This window comes from Mirounga angustirostris, unplaced genomic scaffold (genome assembly GCF_029215605.1).
Source record: "Mirounga angustirostris isolate CCGP_5_RB_7025 unplaced genomic scaffold, mMirAng1.0.hap1 SCAF_16, whole genome shotgun sequence".
NCBI lineage: Eukaryota > Metazoa > Chordata > Mammalia > Carnivora > Phocidae > Mirounga > Mirounga angustirostris.
In genome coordinates this window covers 45,934,034-45,947,067 of record NW_026991724.1, presented here as the reverse complement: position 1 = coordinate 45,947,067, position 13,034 = coordinate 45,934,034, and the positions used below count along the sequence as shown (strand labels likewise).

Sequence of the window (13,034 nt, the reverse complement as noted above, 5' to 3'; positions counted from 1 at the left end):
ACCGGCGCCTGCGACTTGGCGGCGTGATGAAGGCGGTGCTGGACACCCTGGCGCCCGGGCCTGTGGGGCTGAGGGTGCTGGAGACAAGAGTTTGTGATTGGAGGGTCTTCAGGGAGTTCCTACCGGTTGTTCTGGAAGCCCTCGCTCGTCCTCTGCCGCATCGGGCTTTTGTATTAAAAAAAAAATCTTTTTTTTTTTTTTAAAGATTTTATTTATTTATTTATTTATTTGAGAGAGAGAAACAGCATGAAAGGAAGGAGGGTCAGAGGGAGAAGCAGACTCCCCGCCGAGCAGGGAGCCCGATGCCGGACTCGATCCCGGGACTCCAGGATCATGACCTGAGCCGAAGGCAGTCGCTTAACCAACTGAGCCACCCAGGCGCCCCCCAAAAAAATCTCTTAAAAAACGTTTGGTCTCTTTGTGGGAATTAACCTGACTGCGGCTTAACACCCTGCTCTACACAACAGGGGCACAAGCAACCATCTCACAGGGTTGTGGGGAGCCTATAAGATAACACGTGAAGAATGCCTGGCGGAAATACTCAATAGGGTAATAATTTTCATTTGTATTCTGATGCCTCACAGTTAAGGATTCAGACCTTGGCCTTTTGATGAACTGCAAAGCTGACTTTAGCCTAAATCCGTGATTTTCATACTTCAGCGTGCATCAGACTCACCGGAAGAGCTTGCTAAACACGTTGTCGGGCTCCACCTGCCGGAGTTTGATTCAGTAGCTCTGAGGTGGGGCTGGAGAAGTTGTATTTCTGGCAAGTTTTCAGGTGACGGTCTGGGGACCACACCTTGAGAACCAGTGCGCTACAACAAGCCCTCTGTGTAGCCCCCAGGACCTCAGGGAAATAGCCAGCTGGTTCCCAGAGTCCTGCCTAATCTCATCCTGGTGTCATTCCTATCCAGCTCATCTCCTTTCTCCCTACAGACCTGTGTAGTCTACAGCCCAGTCTCGCGGAGGGACTTGAATATCCTTGATCAGGCTTGTTCTCTCTCTCCTCCAGACTGTGTCCATGTAGTAACACCCTTTGGAACACTACTCCCTACTTCGTCACTGGCTGACCACTTTCCTTACCTGGGGTCTTGTCTGTAAGATATGACCAGTCCCATCCCTCCCCTGAACACACTTGACTGTGACTGCTTCCCACTGAATCACAGGCTCCATGAGGGCAAGGCCTAGAGCTTTCTCCATCACTGTTCCCAACTCTGTCCAACACAGCACAGAGTAGATATTCTATGTAAATGAGTTGATGGAAGTCTATGCCCCCCGCCCCTCCCCAAGCCCGGTCCAGCCCCACAGGCCATGGAGGAGTGACTTCATCTGAGGGAAGAAACTCACCGGCTATGTACCTGAGCCCTTCTAGACTCAAGAACAGAGTCAGAGAGACTTCGGTGTCCTCATGGCACCCCCCCCCAGGAATTCAGCCTACAGGGAGCGGGGAGGCAGGGGGGTTCCTCGGTTAGATCTTGATGTTCAAGGCGCACCCTGCAGCAGCATTTACACCAGCAAAAGATTGGCAACCACCCACGTGCCCATTAGTGAGACGCTGAAATAATTTATGGGATGTGTGTCCCAGAAGAGGCATGGCAGACATAAAAAGGATATGAGACCTACTTGTGAGTCTCTGGAATGATCTCCTAATTATACTGGGTGGTGATAAAAGCAAGGTGCAGAAATGAGAATAGTACTAGAAAAAGTATATAAAAATTGTATATCTAGGGGCGCCTGGGTAGCTCAGTCGGTTAAGGTCATGATCCCGGGGTCCTGGGACATGGGCTCCCTGCTCAGCTGGGAGTCTGCTTCTCCCTCTCCCTCTGACCCTCCCCCAGCTCATGCTCCCGCACTCTCTCTCCCTCAAATGAATAAAAAAATATTTTTAAAAAGTTGTATATCTACATATATCTTATATAATATTAAAAAGCAAGGTATAGAAATGAGGATAATAATCATCAGTCAACAATTTATTGAGTACCAGACATTGCTCTAAGAGTTTTACAGATATTAAGTTGCTAAATTCTCGAACAAGTCCATGAGGTAGGTGCTGTTATCATCCCATTTTACAGATTAGCAAACTCAGGCACAGGCAGGTGAAGTCACTGCCCAAAGCCACAGAGCTTGGGAGTGACAGAGTTCAGACTTATACCCAGGGACTTGGCCTCTAGAGTCTGTGATTGTAACCGCCTTGCCATACTTGATAGCACTCGAGTAGAGTGAAGGAAAAAAATAAATGACACAAATATGCACACACATATTGCTGATAGTTGCCCAGAAGACCTGAGAAATCAGTCAACACAGCCTGAGTGCTGGAGAAAGACTGACTTTCCACTGTACACTCTTCTGTACCTTTTGAATTTTTAGCCTTCACTTCCCCCCCCCTCCCATGTCTTGAATTAAACAGGATTTGGTTTATTTTTCCAGAAGAATCTGGAAGAAGCAGTGAGGAGCAGAAGCCAGATTACATAGATACCTCCTACAAGGTGAGAAGCGACCGTCTCCCCCAGCCAGCTCCTGACTTGAGCAGCGAGGTCGGCCATGAGGAGCCAGGAAGGCTGGGAGGCTAACAAAGAGCTAGACAGCAGTTTCTGAGCTTCTGTGGGACAAGGTGACCAAACAAAACTTTGCTCAGATCTCAGATCTCAGTTCTGCACCTCCTCTGTGACCTTCGGCAAGTTATTTAACCTCTCTGGGCCTTTCCTCAACTGTAAACTATAGAAAATGTACTTAATAGAGTTGCTGAGAAGGTTAAATAAGTTACATATCGAGAGCTTGGAACAGTGCCTGGCACATAGTAAATCCTATGTAAGTGTTTTCTTATCACTGTTATTAAAACAATGTTGTGTGACTTTTTGGCACGATTTGACAATGGTGAATTCTCCTTGAAATTCTCTCATCTCTTACCGATTCTCCCTACCCTCTTGGTTTTCCTACTCCTCTTTGGAACTCCTTTTCTGTCTCCTTTGTAAGCTCTTCTCTCTGGTATGAGGACACTGGTTGAAAGGTCACTGCTTGCCACATGGAGCCTTTATGTTAACTAGAAAAAGAAGCCCCTTTGGGTCATTTTCAGCCTTGAACTTCAACCCTTGTTTGTTTCCACCCTGCCAGCCAGACATCCCCTATGTAGTTCCTGACCTGCACAACTACATGATGACCCTAACTGCTTAGCTAATCAATGTCTGTCCATTCTCCCTCTCCTGCCTTTCTAATAGAAGTCCAGTTTTGTTCACACATTCACCAGCCTCCAAACCAAAATCTCAGTCTCAGCTGGCAGGGGGAATTCTGAGGAATCCAAGTTAATCATGATGGCTCCATCACTCTGGCCAAGGATTGGTTCAGGATGGACATGTGAGCCAATTTTGGCCAATGAGATGGAGGAGGAAGGAAGGGGAAAGATTTCTTTGCTTCCAAAGAGACAATATGGGAAGAGATGCCCCCCTCCTTCTTGCACTAAAAACGATCATGTCTGGTTGTGATGCCTGGTCCTGTGGCAGTCACTTTGGGGCCATGAGGGAGCCCATGTGGAGCCAAGCCTTCAGCTGAAGGTGGCAGAATAAAGAGATTGGGGACCTCAGGCCACAAGACCCTGGAGCTGTGGATTCTCTTGCCCAGAACTCTCCCCAACTTGGGTGATGGGCAATATACAATCATATTGTTTCAGCCAGCACCACTCAGGATCTTGTTACTTGCAGCCCAAATCTTTCCTTATTATTTTTTTAATGTTTCATGTTTTTATTTAAATTTTTATTTAAATTTGAGTCAGTTAACATATAGTTAATATTAGTTTCAGGAGTAAGTTTAGTGATTCATTACTTCCATATAACACCCAGTGCTCATCACAAGTGTGTCCTTACTGTATAGATATATAAATACCCTAAAGCTGACTTCTCAACAATGAATTATGGAACACTACATCAAAAACCAATGATGTAATGCATGGTGATTAACATAACATATTAAAATAAAATAACATTTTAAAAAAGCTGACTTCTCAAGGCTGGTGTTCTCTCGTCCTCCAACCCAGGGCTTCCACACCTACCCTTGTGGCCTTGGTTCCCCCACCTGTCTCCAGCATCAACCACACCCTGAGACCTTCTGACGCATTCCTCTGGATGTCCCTTTAGCCCCTCACACCCACCGTGTTCCAAACAAGCCTCAGTGTCTCCCCTCAGACCTGTTTGTTCCTCCCAGGTCCCTATCTCAGGGGCAGCCAACCATCCATGTGCCTTTCCCCGGCCTTCTTTCTCCCAAGACTGTAAGGCCTACACAGGGCCTGTCCACTTGGCCTCCTGAGCATGACCTCCACTGTCCTTCTTCCCTTCCCTCGGCCCTGCCCAGCCCCATCATCTCCTGTTCTGTTCCTGCACCAGCCTCCCCTGTGCACCCAGCCTCAGTCTCCCCCTCTGGTCTACCTCCACACAGCAACTAAAGCCCAAACCTGACCACAGCCCTCTCCTACTCAAAATCCTTCCATGGCTCTCTAGTGCCTTCAAGAAAGAGGCCAAGTTCCCCAACTGGTCATTTAAGGACACTTAAGATGCACCCATGTCCACCACTCCACCTTCCTTCCCCCCTTCACCCCATATTCCAATCACAATAAACCAGTTGCCAGAAGCTGACATCGACAGGCTTTCCTACCTCCAGGCACACACAGCTCCTTCTGCCTGGAATGCCTCCCGCACCCTTTCTTCCTCAATTTTATCAAGGTCTGCCTCAAATGCCCCATCCTTTCTGTAACTTCCATAGGGCCCATAGCAGCAAGCGCTATTTCTGACGTACCATCTGGGGAGGAGGCAAATCTGGGGGGGGCAGTAAGCAGAAAACCAGTCACCTCCTAGCTCTGTGTCTGAGATCTTGTGCCTCAGTTTCCTCACCTGTGGAAAAGGGTGAGGATGTTACCCTCCTTGTAAGTAAACTACCCAGAACAACACCTGGCCCTGGCCAAAGAAAGCATCGCGGAATAACACGGCTGGCTCTGTGACATCATCTTTGAAGTAACTACATAATTATAGCCATTTTACAGATGACAAAACTCAGAATCACAGAGGTGAAGTGACTGCCCGAGGACAGAGGCAGGACGCAGCTGAGCTGGGATCTGAGCCCAAGCAGGCTGGCTCCAGAGTCCAGCGTACCTTATGCAATTAGTCCTCAGGAAATAAGGACAGCTGTTACACTGGTGTCCCGGCTCAGGGCAGGGCCGTCCGTGCCATCCGGATCCAGGCTGGGTCCTGTCTCAGCTTCCTACCTGCCAGGCTGCTGCAGAGGGTTCTGTCCCACAGGCCTACGCCCGGGGCTCTCCATGCGGATCTCGCTCCCTAGAGACACTTGAGAAAAGTCAGGTCCACCTTCTTCCCCTGAGTTGTTACCCCTTCTTCCAGGAAGCCCTCCCTGACCTTGCAGGCTGGACTGGGCACAGCCCCTGTGCCGCCTCCACCTCAGCCCTGCCCCCTCTGCCTGTGCTTTCTCGAACACACCACTGACCTCTCTGCCTCCTTCCCTGAAGTGCTGCCTATCCTGGGCTGCTGCTGGGTGGGGACAGGTCTGTCCTCCTCGATGGACCGGGAACGCAAGAGAACCGGGCCCAGGGCCACCTCAACCACCACTGTGTCCCTCACGCTGCCCAGCCTGGGGCCGGCGCAAGGAGGGAATTTTGGATGCATGAGTATATATTCTTTCCACTTGACAGATGAGGAGATCAAAGCCCGGTCAGGGGCAGCCACTTGCCCAAAGTATAGTGACCCATTTCCGGGTGCCAGAAATGAGCTCTGAGCCCAGAGCCTGCTAGAATGGGCTGGTGAAGAGAGGCTGAGGGAGAGGCAGATGGAGTCAGTGAAAGAACGAGACGCAGAGAGTGAGAGGGAAAGCCAGAGAGCCCAGAGTGGGGGGAGTGAGAGAAGGGGCATGAGGGGGAAGAACAGGGCAGTGGCGGTGCCCCGTGGGGCGTGGGACAGGTACAACAAAGGACGGACAGCTGGTGGCAATGGCTCGCGAACCCCGTGGACCCCGCGAACACGGGTCTGTGCTCGAGGACAGTCCAGGATAGCAGCTCCAGTCACGGGGGCCCCTCAGCCGCAGGCCAGCTCCCGCCGGCCTCAGGGCACCCGCCCCAGCTACCTGGGGATGGAGGCGTAGTCAGGGTGGGAGTCAGCGGCGAGCTGCTGGTGCGGTTCTGGCTGGGGGCCCACAATGTCCACCCGATCATCGTCAGCCTCGCTGACGCTGGCAGGACACGGACTGGGCAACAGGATGAGCTCCGTGAGGCCGTGAAGGTCAGACACGCGGCGGAAACTCTGCAGCACGAGCATCATGACAACCAGGCCCAGGAAGAGGTAGGCTGCGGAGGAAGGCGGAGGGGCGATGGGTGGGCTCGGACCCGCAGGGCAGGGCTGGGCCCCCCAACACACACCCCCCGAGACCCTCCAGGGTAAGGCTGTGCCCACACACACCCCCGCCCCGCCCCACCCCGCCGTTGGTCCCCGGCCGGCCACCACCCCGCTCACCTGTGACCAGCACCTTGTAGAGGGCCCGGTAGGGCTGACCGGGGGCCTCTCCGGGCACATAGTCCCCCAGGCCGATGGTGGACAGGGAGATGAAGCAGAAGTAGAAGGCATCCAGGAAGCTCCAGGCCTCCTCCAGGTGGGCAAAGACGGCAGCCGGCACCAGGAAGCAGACGGTCACGACGCCGCCCAGCAGGGCCACCAGGTGCCAGCGAGCCACCCGCCGGAGGTCCCAGCCCCAGCGCACGGTCAGCCAGGAGAGGGGCGCGCGGGTCAGCAGCAGCGACAGGCGCTGGGCCAAGGAGGTCAGCAGCAGCATGGTGGCCGGCACGCCCAGGAGTGCGAAGGCAATGGAAAAGGCCTTGCCTGCATCAGTCAGCGGAGTTGTGTACCCGTAGCCTGCGCGAGCAAGGGGACATCCTGCCGCGGCCGCCTGGCACCTCCACTGGGGCCAGGGGGGTGTCTGTGGCCACCCTAAACGACATTTAATTTCACCCTGGAACCTGCCCCTCCCACAGCCTCTCATCTCCAGGGATGGCACCTCCGTCCCTCCACTGCGCAGGCCGCGAGCCTTGTCATCCGTGATTCTCACACCCGAGTTCCACCTGCCAGTGAATCCTGTTGGCTCGAAGTTCATGTAGCTCCTAAAGCCGCTCCCTTCACCCCACCCCAGCCCCACGGCCCCACCCCGGGCCTATCTAACGCAGGAGCCTCCTCCCTCCCTGGTCTCCCTTCTCCCCCTTCCCCCCTCGCCCCCTGCCTCATCCCTGCACACAGCCGGAGGGACCCTATGAACACCTGAGTAAGGTCATGATCCTCCCACACTTAGAGCCCCTCTGTGGCTCCATCCCATTCAAAGTCATCATCATGACCCACAAGGCCCCGCGCGATCCAACAGGGCAGCATGCTCCCACCTCAGGGCCTTTGCACAGATGGTTCCTTCCCTCCTGGAAAGCTCTCCCCCCAGGGCTGGTTCCCTCCCTCCCTTCCTTCAGGTCTTTGCCCAAATGTCAGTTTTTCAGTGGGAACTTTCCTCACTCCCTTATTAAATTGTTACACCCTCTGACCAAACTGTCTTTTTTTTTTTTTTTTTTTTTTGGTTTGTTTTCATAGCACTTCAACCTTCTGGTAAACCATGTGGCTTACTTATTTGGTTGGTGTCCGTCTCCTGACTAGGGCGCAGCTGCAGGACGGGAGAGGCTTCTGTCTGTTTGGGTCACTGCTGTAGCTCCAGCATCTGGCCCAGAGTGGGCACTTGATCGATAGTCAAAATAATGAATGAAGGGTGCCGGCTCTCCACTTAGCTTAGAGCCTCCGTGTCCCTTTCTCTAAAATGGGTGTGATAAGCCCCACTGGGGCAAATTCTGACACATGCTACAGCACGGATGAATCCTGAGGGCATTATGCTGAGTGAAACAAGCTAGTCACAAAAAGACAAATATTGCATGATTCCACGTGTCTGAGGTACCTAGAGTAGGCAAGTTCGTAGAAACAGAAACAGGAAGTAGAAAAGTAGAATGGTGGTTATCAGGGGCTGCGTGCGGAGAGTGGGGAATGGGGAGATACTGTTTGATGGGTATAGTTTCAGTTTTTTCTTTCTCTCTCTCTCTCTTTTTAGAGATAGAGTGCACACATGACGGGGGGGGGAGGGGTAGAGGGAGAGAGAAAAGCCCAAGCAGACTCCAAGCCCAGTGGAGCCAGACATAGGGCTCAATCTCATGACCCTGAGGATCATGACCTGAGCTGAAATCAAGAGTCTGATGCTTAGCCGACTGAACCACCCAGGCGCCCCAGTTTTGTTTTTGTTTTTTCTTTTTTTAAGCGTGGAGCTTGAACTCACAACCCCGAGAGAAAGAATTGCATGCTTTACCGAATGAGCCAGGCAGGCACCCCTATACTTTCAGTTTTGCAAGATGAAAAGAGTTCTGGAGATGAATGGTGGTGATGGTTGTATAACAGTATGAATGTACTTAATACCACTAAACCATACACACAAAAATGGTTAAGATGGTAAATTTTGTTATGTATATGTTACCACAATTTTAAAAAATTGGGGTAGAAAAGAATCCTCTGGGTTTTTCTGGATCCCTAGAATAAAGATATTCCCTCCTCCCTTGCAGCTATGCACGACTCTGGAATAATTTCTGGTCAATGAGTTATACATGAGAGAAGCAAGCAACTTCTAGAAATTTTCCTTAAAAAGAGGAGGATGCCAGGGTGCCTGGGTGGCTCAGTTGGTTGGGCAACTGCCTTCAGCTCAGGTCATGATCTCGGAGTCCTGGGATTGAGCCCCGCATAGAGCCCCAAGTTGGGCTCCCTGCTCAGCGGGGAGTCTGCTTCTCTCTCTCTCCTCTGCCCCTCTCCCCCTGCTCATTCTCTCTCTCTCTCAAGTAAATGAAATCTTAAAAAAAAAAAAAAAAGATGGGGATGCCTATCCCCTTTCTTTCCTCCCTCCTCCTGCTGGCTGGAACACAAACATGAAGGCTGGACTTGAGCAGCCACCTTGGACCATGAGGTGACCTTGTGAATGGAAATTGCACAGAGGAGCACAGGGGTCTCTGACCATGCAGCACCATTCTGGTCTTGCTCTTGAATGTGAGCAAGAAATAAACTTTCATCTATTTAAGCAACTGTTCTGTGAGATTTATCACTTATGGCTCCAACCCTCATTAATCACAAGGATTTGGATGGAGAAACTCCAGCAGCCCAGCTGAAATGACAGGTTTGCAAACGACACGAAAACCTTATAAACAGAAAACCATAGAGTTCACATAGAACGGAGGCTGTAAGCCTTCACTGACTACCTCTAAGAGCTGAGTCCCAGTCAGGGCTTTGCATTGGATTCCCTGCATGACCTTGGCCACATGCCTTCTCCTCTCTGAGCCTCAGTTTGCCCCGAGTACCGCCAGCTGGGCTCATGAACAACCCCTTCCTCAAGTACGACTGCAGTAACCCTCCCTGGTTGGGACAGGGCATAGCACCGAGCAAGGGCATGGAAAAAGTTAGCGTGACTGTAATGCTCACTTCCCCTCTCTGGGTTCCCGGTTCCGGGTGGGCCAACCCTCCACCAAGGCCTCATCTGCAGCACGGCTGCCGGGTTGGAGTCTGGGCCCCAGGTCTTCCTCAGAAGACGCGGGCCTATGACAAAACCAGGGACGCTGTGGGAGAGGTCTCTCTGAATCACGTCTGGGTTTCTGCTTCTCTCGATACACTCAGGGCTCCCAGCTTCACCAACAATAATGACAACCTAGGCTCCGTAAACCTGTTATTACCAGCACTCTCCACTGACAAGGACTCCCTCCTTGACCAAATGTCAGTCGGGTTCCTCTGCGCTCTTGTCTTGACTAGGCCCAGTTTTAGCAGGGATCCTAAGCCACTATGGTAAGAATCCCCCTCCCCTCGGTGTCACCTCTTAGTCATTTTTCTATCCACTGACCCCTCACGCCACCCTCGGTTCTAAATCTCCAGCTGCCTTCGCTATATTCAGAGTTGAGGTCGGTCTCTCTCCCCTACTGCAAGAACTTATCATTTTTAACAAGCGTCAGAATAAACGTTTCTTCCACACTACACACGCGTATCACCCTTCTTCGTGCAAGCCTAGCATGGGGTGCTGGTTAAAAGCATGGGACTCTGAGGCCTCTACATCTCCCTAGCTGTGTGGTCTTGGGCCAATGGTCCAACCTCTCTGGGCTTCAGTGTCTGTTGCTGAAAAAACAGGGCCGTGAATGGCACCTGCCTTGAAAGGCCAGTGTGCTGACCGGGTTAAAGGCCGTAGGCACCAAGTCCTCTACAGGTTTCATTGTTATTGTGATGTGGGGACTGTTACGATCTCCATTTTCAGATGAGGGAGGACCCCGAGGCCCAGAGGAGTAGCAGCTGAGCAGAAAGCCAAACCCAGGATGTGCCTGCTTTGAGTTTGGCTTCTGCACCTGTCCTGGCTGGGATGACTTCTCAGAAGCCAGGATCTGGAAGGAGGCGGAGGGAGACACTGATGTGACCCAGTGAAGCCCAGGAGCAGGTCGGGCAGGCCCGCCCAGCTGGGTAGAACACAGTCGGCGAGAAGCAACCAGCCCCCTGCTGCCTGTAGTCTTGGTTTGCTGGTCCACACAGTGGAGCACCAAAAGCTTGGTGGCCACCTGCTACTTGTGGCAGGAGGGGGAGTTAAGAGTCGGGCCGGTCCCAGCCTCCTCCCCCAGTCCAAATCCCCAGTAGAGGTGAAGAGGAAGTTTGGGGGCTTGGGAAGGGCAGTGGGAGGACCAGCAGAACATGATGACAAAGGAATTTTTCCAGATCTGAGCGCTGAAGCAGGAAGGGACTTTCAGGGTTGGGCTGGGGGAAGGGTCAGTTCCACTTGGTGGAGGGGGGTGTTCAGAGAAGGGGAGTCAGTAATCTGAAACCGGAGGCCAGTGTCCTGGTTTGAAATGGATCCTGGTTTGGGGCTGAGGTCCTGAGTCCCAAGGAAGGAGACGACAGGCACGGGTGGGGGCCTCTTGTGGATCACGAATGGGATTGGGAGGGGAATCCTCAGGCAAGGGGGCTTCTGAGCCCACGGATGCTTGAGGGGGTGTGATGGGGGTAGACAATGCTGAAGGGATGATGGGAGGGGGCGGGTGTCCCTGGTCCTGGCTGAGAGTGTGAAGGGTGGAAAGAGGTCACAAGTGGCTACTGGGAAGGGTTCCAGGGTGCTGAGGGTCTGGAGTGTCCTTGACAGAGGGGAGAATTTTGGGTCCAAAGCCGAGGGGAGTAGTGTTGGGGTGGAGATGGAGGTCCCACTTGCGGGTCTGGAGAAGATAGGAGGGGTGTCAGGCCCCAGGAGATTCCCATTCATAGGAAATCCAGGGTGGGCAGGGGGTCTCAGGAAAGGAGTAGCGGGTGCAGAGAGCAGAGTCTCTGGGCTGGCATCCTGTGGGGTGGGGGGTGTGAAGTGGGATTCTGCTCTCAACAACAGTGTGTGTGCAGTGGGCGCTAGGGTCCCTTCTAATAGAAGGTCCAGGTGGTTCTGGGGCTCCTACTGAGGGGTGCCAGGGTCCAGAGAGTGGTGAGAGTCTCATCTAGGGGTTCTTGGGTTCAAAGAGGCCTCCATGGAGAAGTCCCTGGTTTGGGAAGTGCTAGAAGCTTTGCTGGAGCTGGTTCTGGGACTGGAGAGGTGGAAGTCCTGGCTGAGGCGCTTCTGGTGGGAAAGTCAGTGGTCCTTCCTGGAGGGTGTTCTAGCTGCCTCCACGGCAGGTCCCTCTCACACATCCACCGTTGGGAGCTGCTGACTTGGAAGCCCCAGGTTCAGAGGGAATGGGGGTGGTCCTATTGAGAGGAACCCCCTGTCTTGAAGGCTCCCAGTACAGGGGAGATGTCAAGATGGAGGGGTCCTGTGTCTGCAGTCAGGGCTTGGGGAGTATGGGGCTACCTGCTTCGGAATATGAGGATGAAGGGTGGTCCTTGGTTGGTCCTTGGTCTGGAGGAGGATGGGGGGCCCTTGCTGGGCAGTGGTCTAGGTCCAGAGGGGTGGAAGTCACCCATCGGGGCCCCAGGTTCTTGTTGAGGGCTCTGTACTGGCAGTAAAGTCTTTAGTGATGGTGCCCTGAGAGGGTGTGGAGATTCAGTGTCCTCACTGGGGCACCAGGGTCAGGAGGAGGCGGGGGTAGGACTTCCCAAGGGGCATCCCCGCAGGACATATCTGGAGACTCAGGAGACCTTGTGGAGGGAATGGCGGTCTCAGCCCAGAGAGAAGGGCAGAGGTCCCTGCCTGCCTGAGGTCCGGGTCCAGAGGGGAGGAGGGTCTCCGGAGGAGGGTCCCAGGTATTCGCGGGAGGTCTCTGCAGGTAGTCTTGGGCCCGGAGGGGACTGGACGGGCACAGGTCTCCAAGGGGGTTCAGGCAGAGGGATGGGGTCCCAAACGCTCCCTGGAAGGTATCTGAGGGCAGCACTGGTCCCGGAGGGAACCGGGTTGGGGCATTCCTGCCGGGAGTTAGGGCTTGGATGGGGGTTCCCGGGGGGGGGGGGGGCGGTCCTCGTTGGGGGTTTTCCAGCAGATCCTAGTCCCAGAGCGGACTGGGGGCGGTCCGCCGGGCTAGGAGGGTTTCGCGATGACACGTACCCACGGTGGTGACCAGCGTGCTGGCGAAGAAGAGCGCCGAGGCAAAGTCCCAGGCGGGGTCCGAGGCGTTGGCGGGCCCCGAAGCGTTGGCGAGCGCGGCGCGCCCCAGCCGTCCGGCCGCCAGCACCCGCTCCACGAAGGCGTCCAGGGCGGGGGCGGCCACGCACGGGCTGCGCCGCAGCAGCTCCTCGCGCAGCGTCTCCAGCTCGGCGCGGAGGCGAGCTTCGTGCGGCCGCTCCAGCCGCGCCACCAGCAGCGCGCCCAGCACCAGGTAGACGGCGTACGCGGCCAGGGCGCCCGCCAGGAGTGCGCCCCGCCGCATGGCGTCCTCCGCGACCTGCTCTCCACCGCCCCCGCCGCCCCGCTGACGTGGCCCCCCGCCTCCCGGCCGCGCGGAGCCCAGCCCCAGTTCCGGCCGTGCTCGAGGTGCGGCTGCCAGCGCC

General features: G+C 54.2%; 1 protein-coding gene across 2 annotated transcripts; it reads right to left on the bottom strand.

The window, feature by feature from the left end:
* Window positions 1–1,957: 1,957 nt before the first annotated feature.
* KCNK6 (potassium two pore domain channel subfamily K member 6) lies at window positions 1,958–13,034 on the bottom strand. 2 transcript variants are annotated; one of them, XM_064581101.1, is made up of 3 exons: window positions 12,592–13,034; window positions 6,504–6,974; window positions 1,958–6,337 (listed from the first exon to the last, which is right to left on the bottom strand). In XM_064581101.1, the coding sequence occupies exons 1-3, from the start codon at window positions 12,911–12,913 to the stop codon at window positions 6,114–6,116; spliced, it is 1,017 nt and encodes a 338-aa protein (XP_064437171.1). In that variant the 5' UTR covers window positions 12,914–13,034; the 3' UTR covers window positions 1,958–6,113. The 2 variants fall into 2 exon arrangements, with proteins under 2 accessions (XP_064437171.1, XP_045747391.1); XM_045891435.3 differs by having other exon boundaries at window positions 6,504–6,899; window positions 12,592–13,030.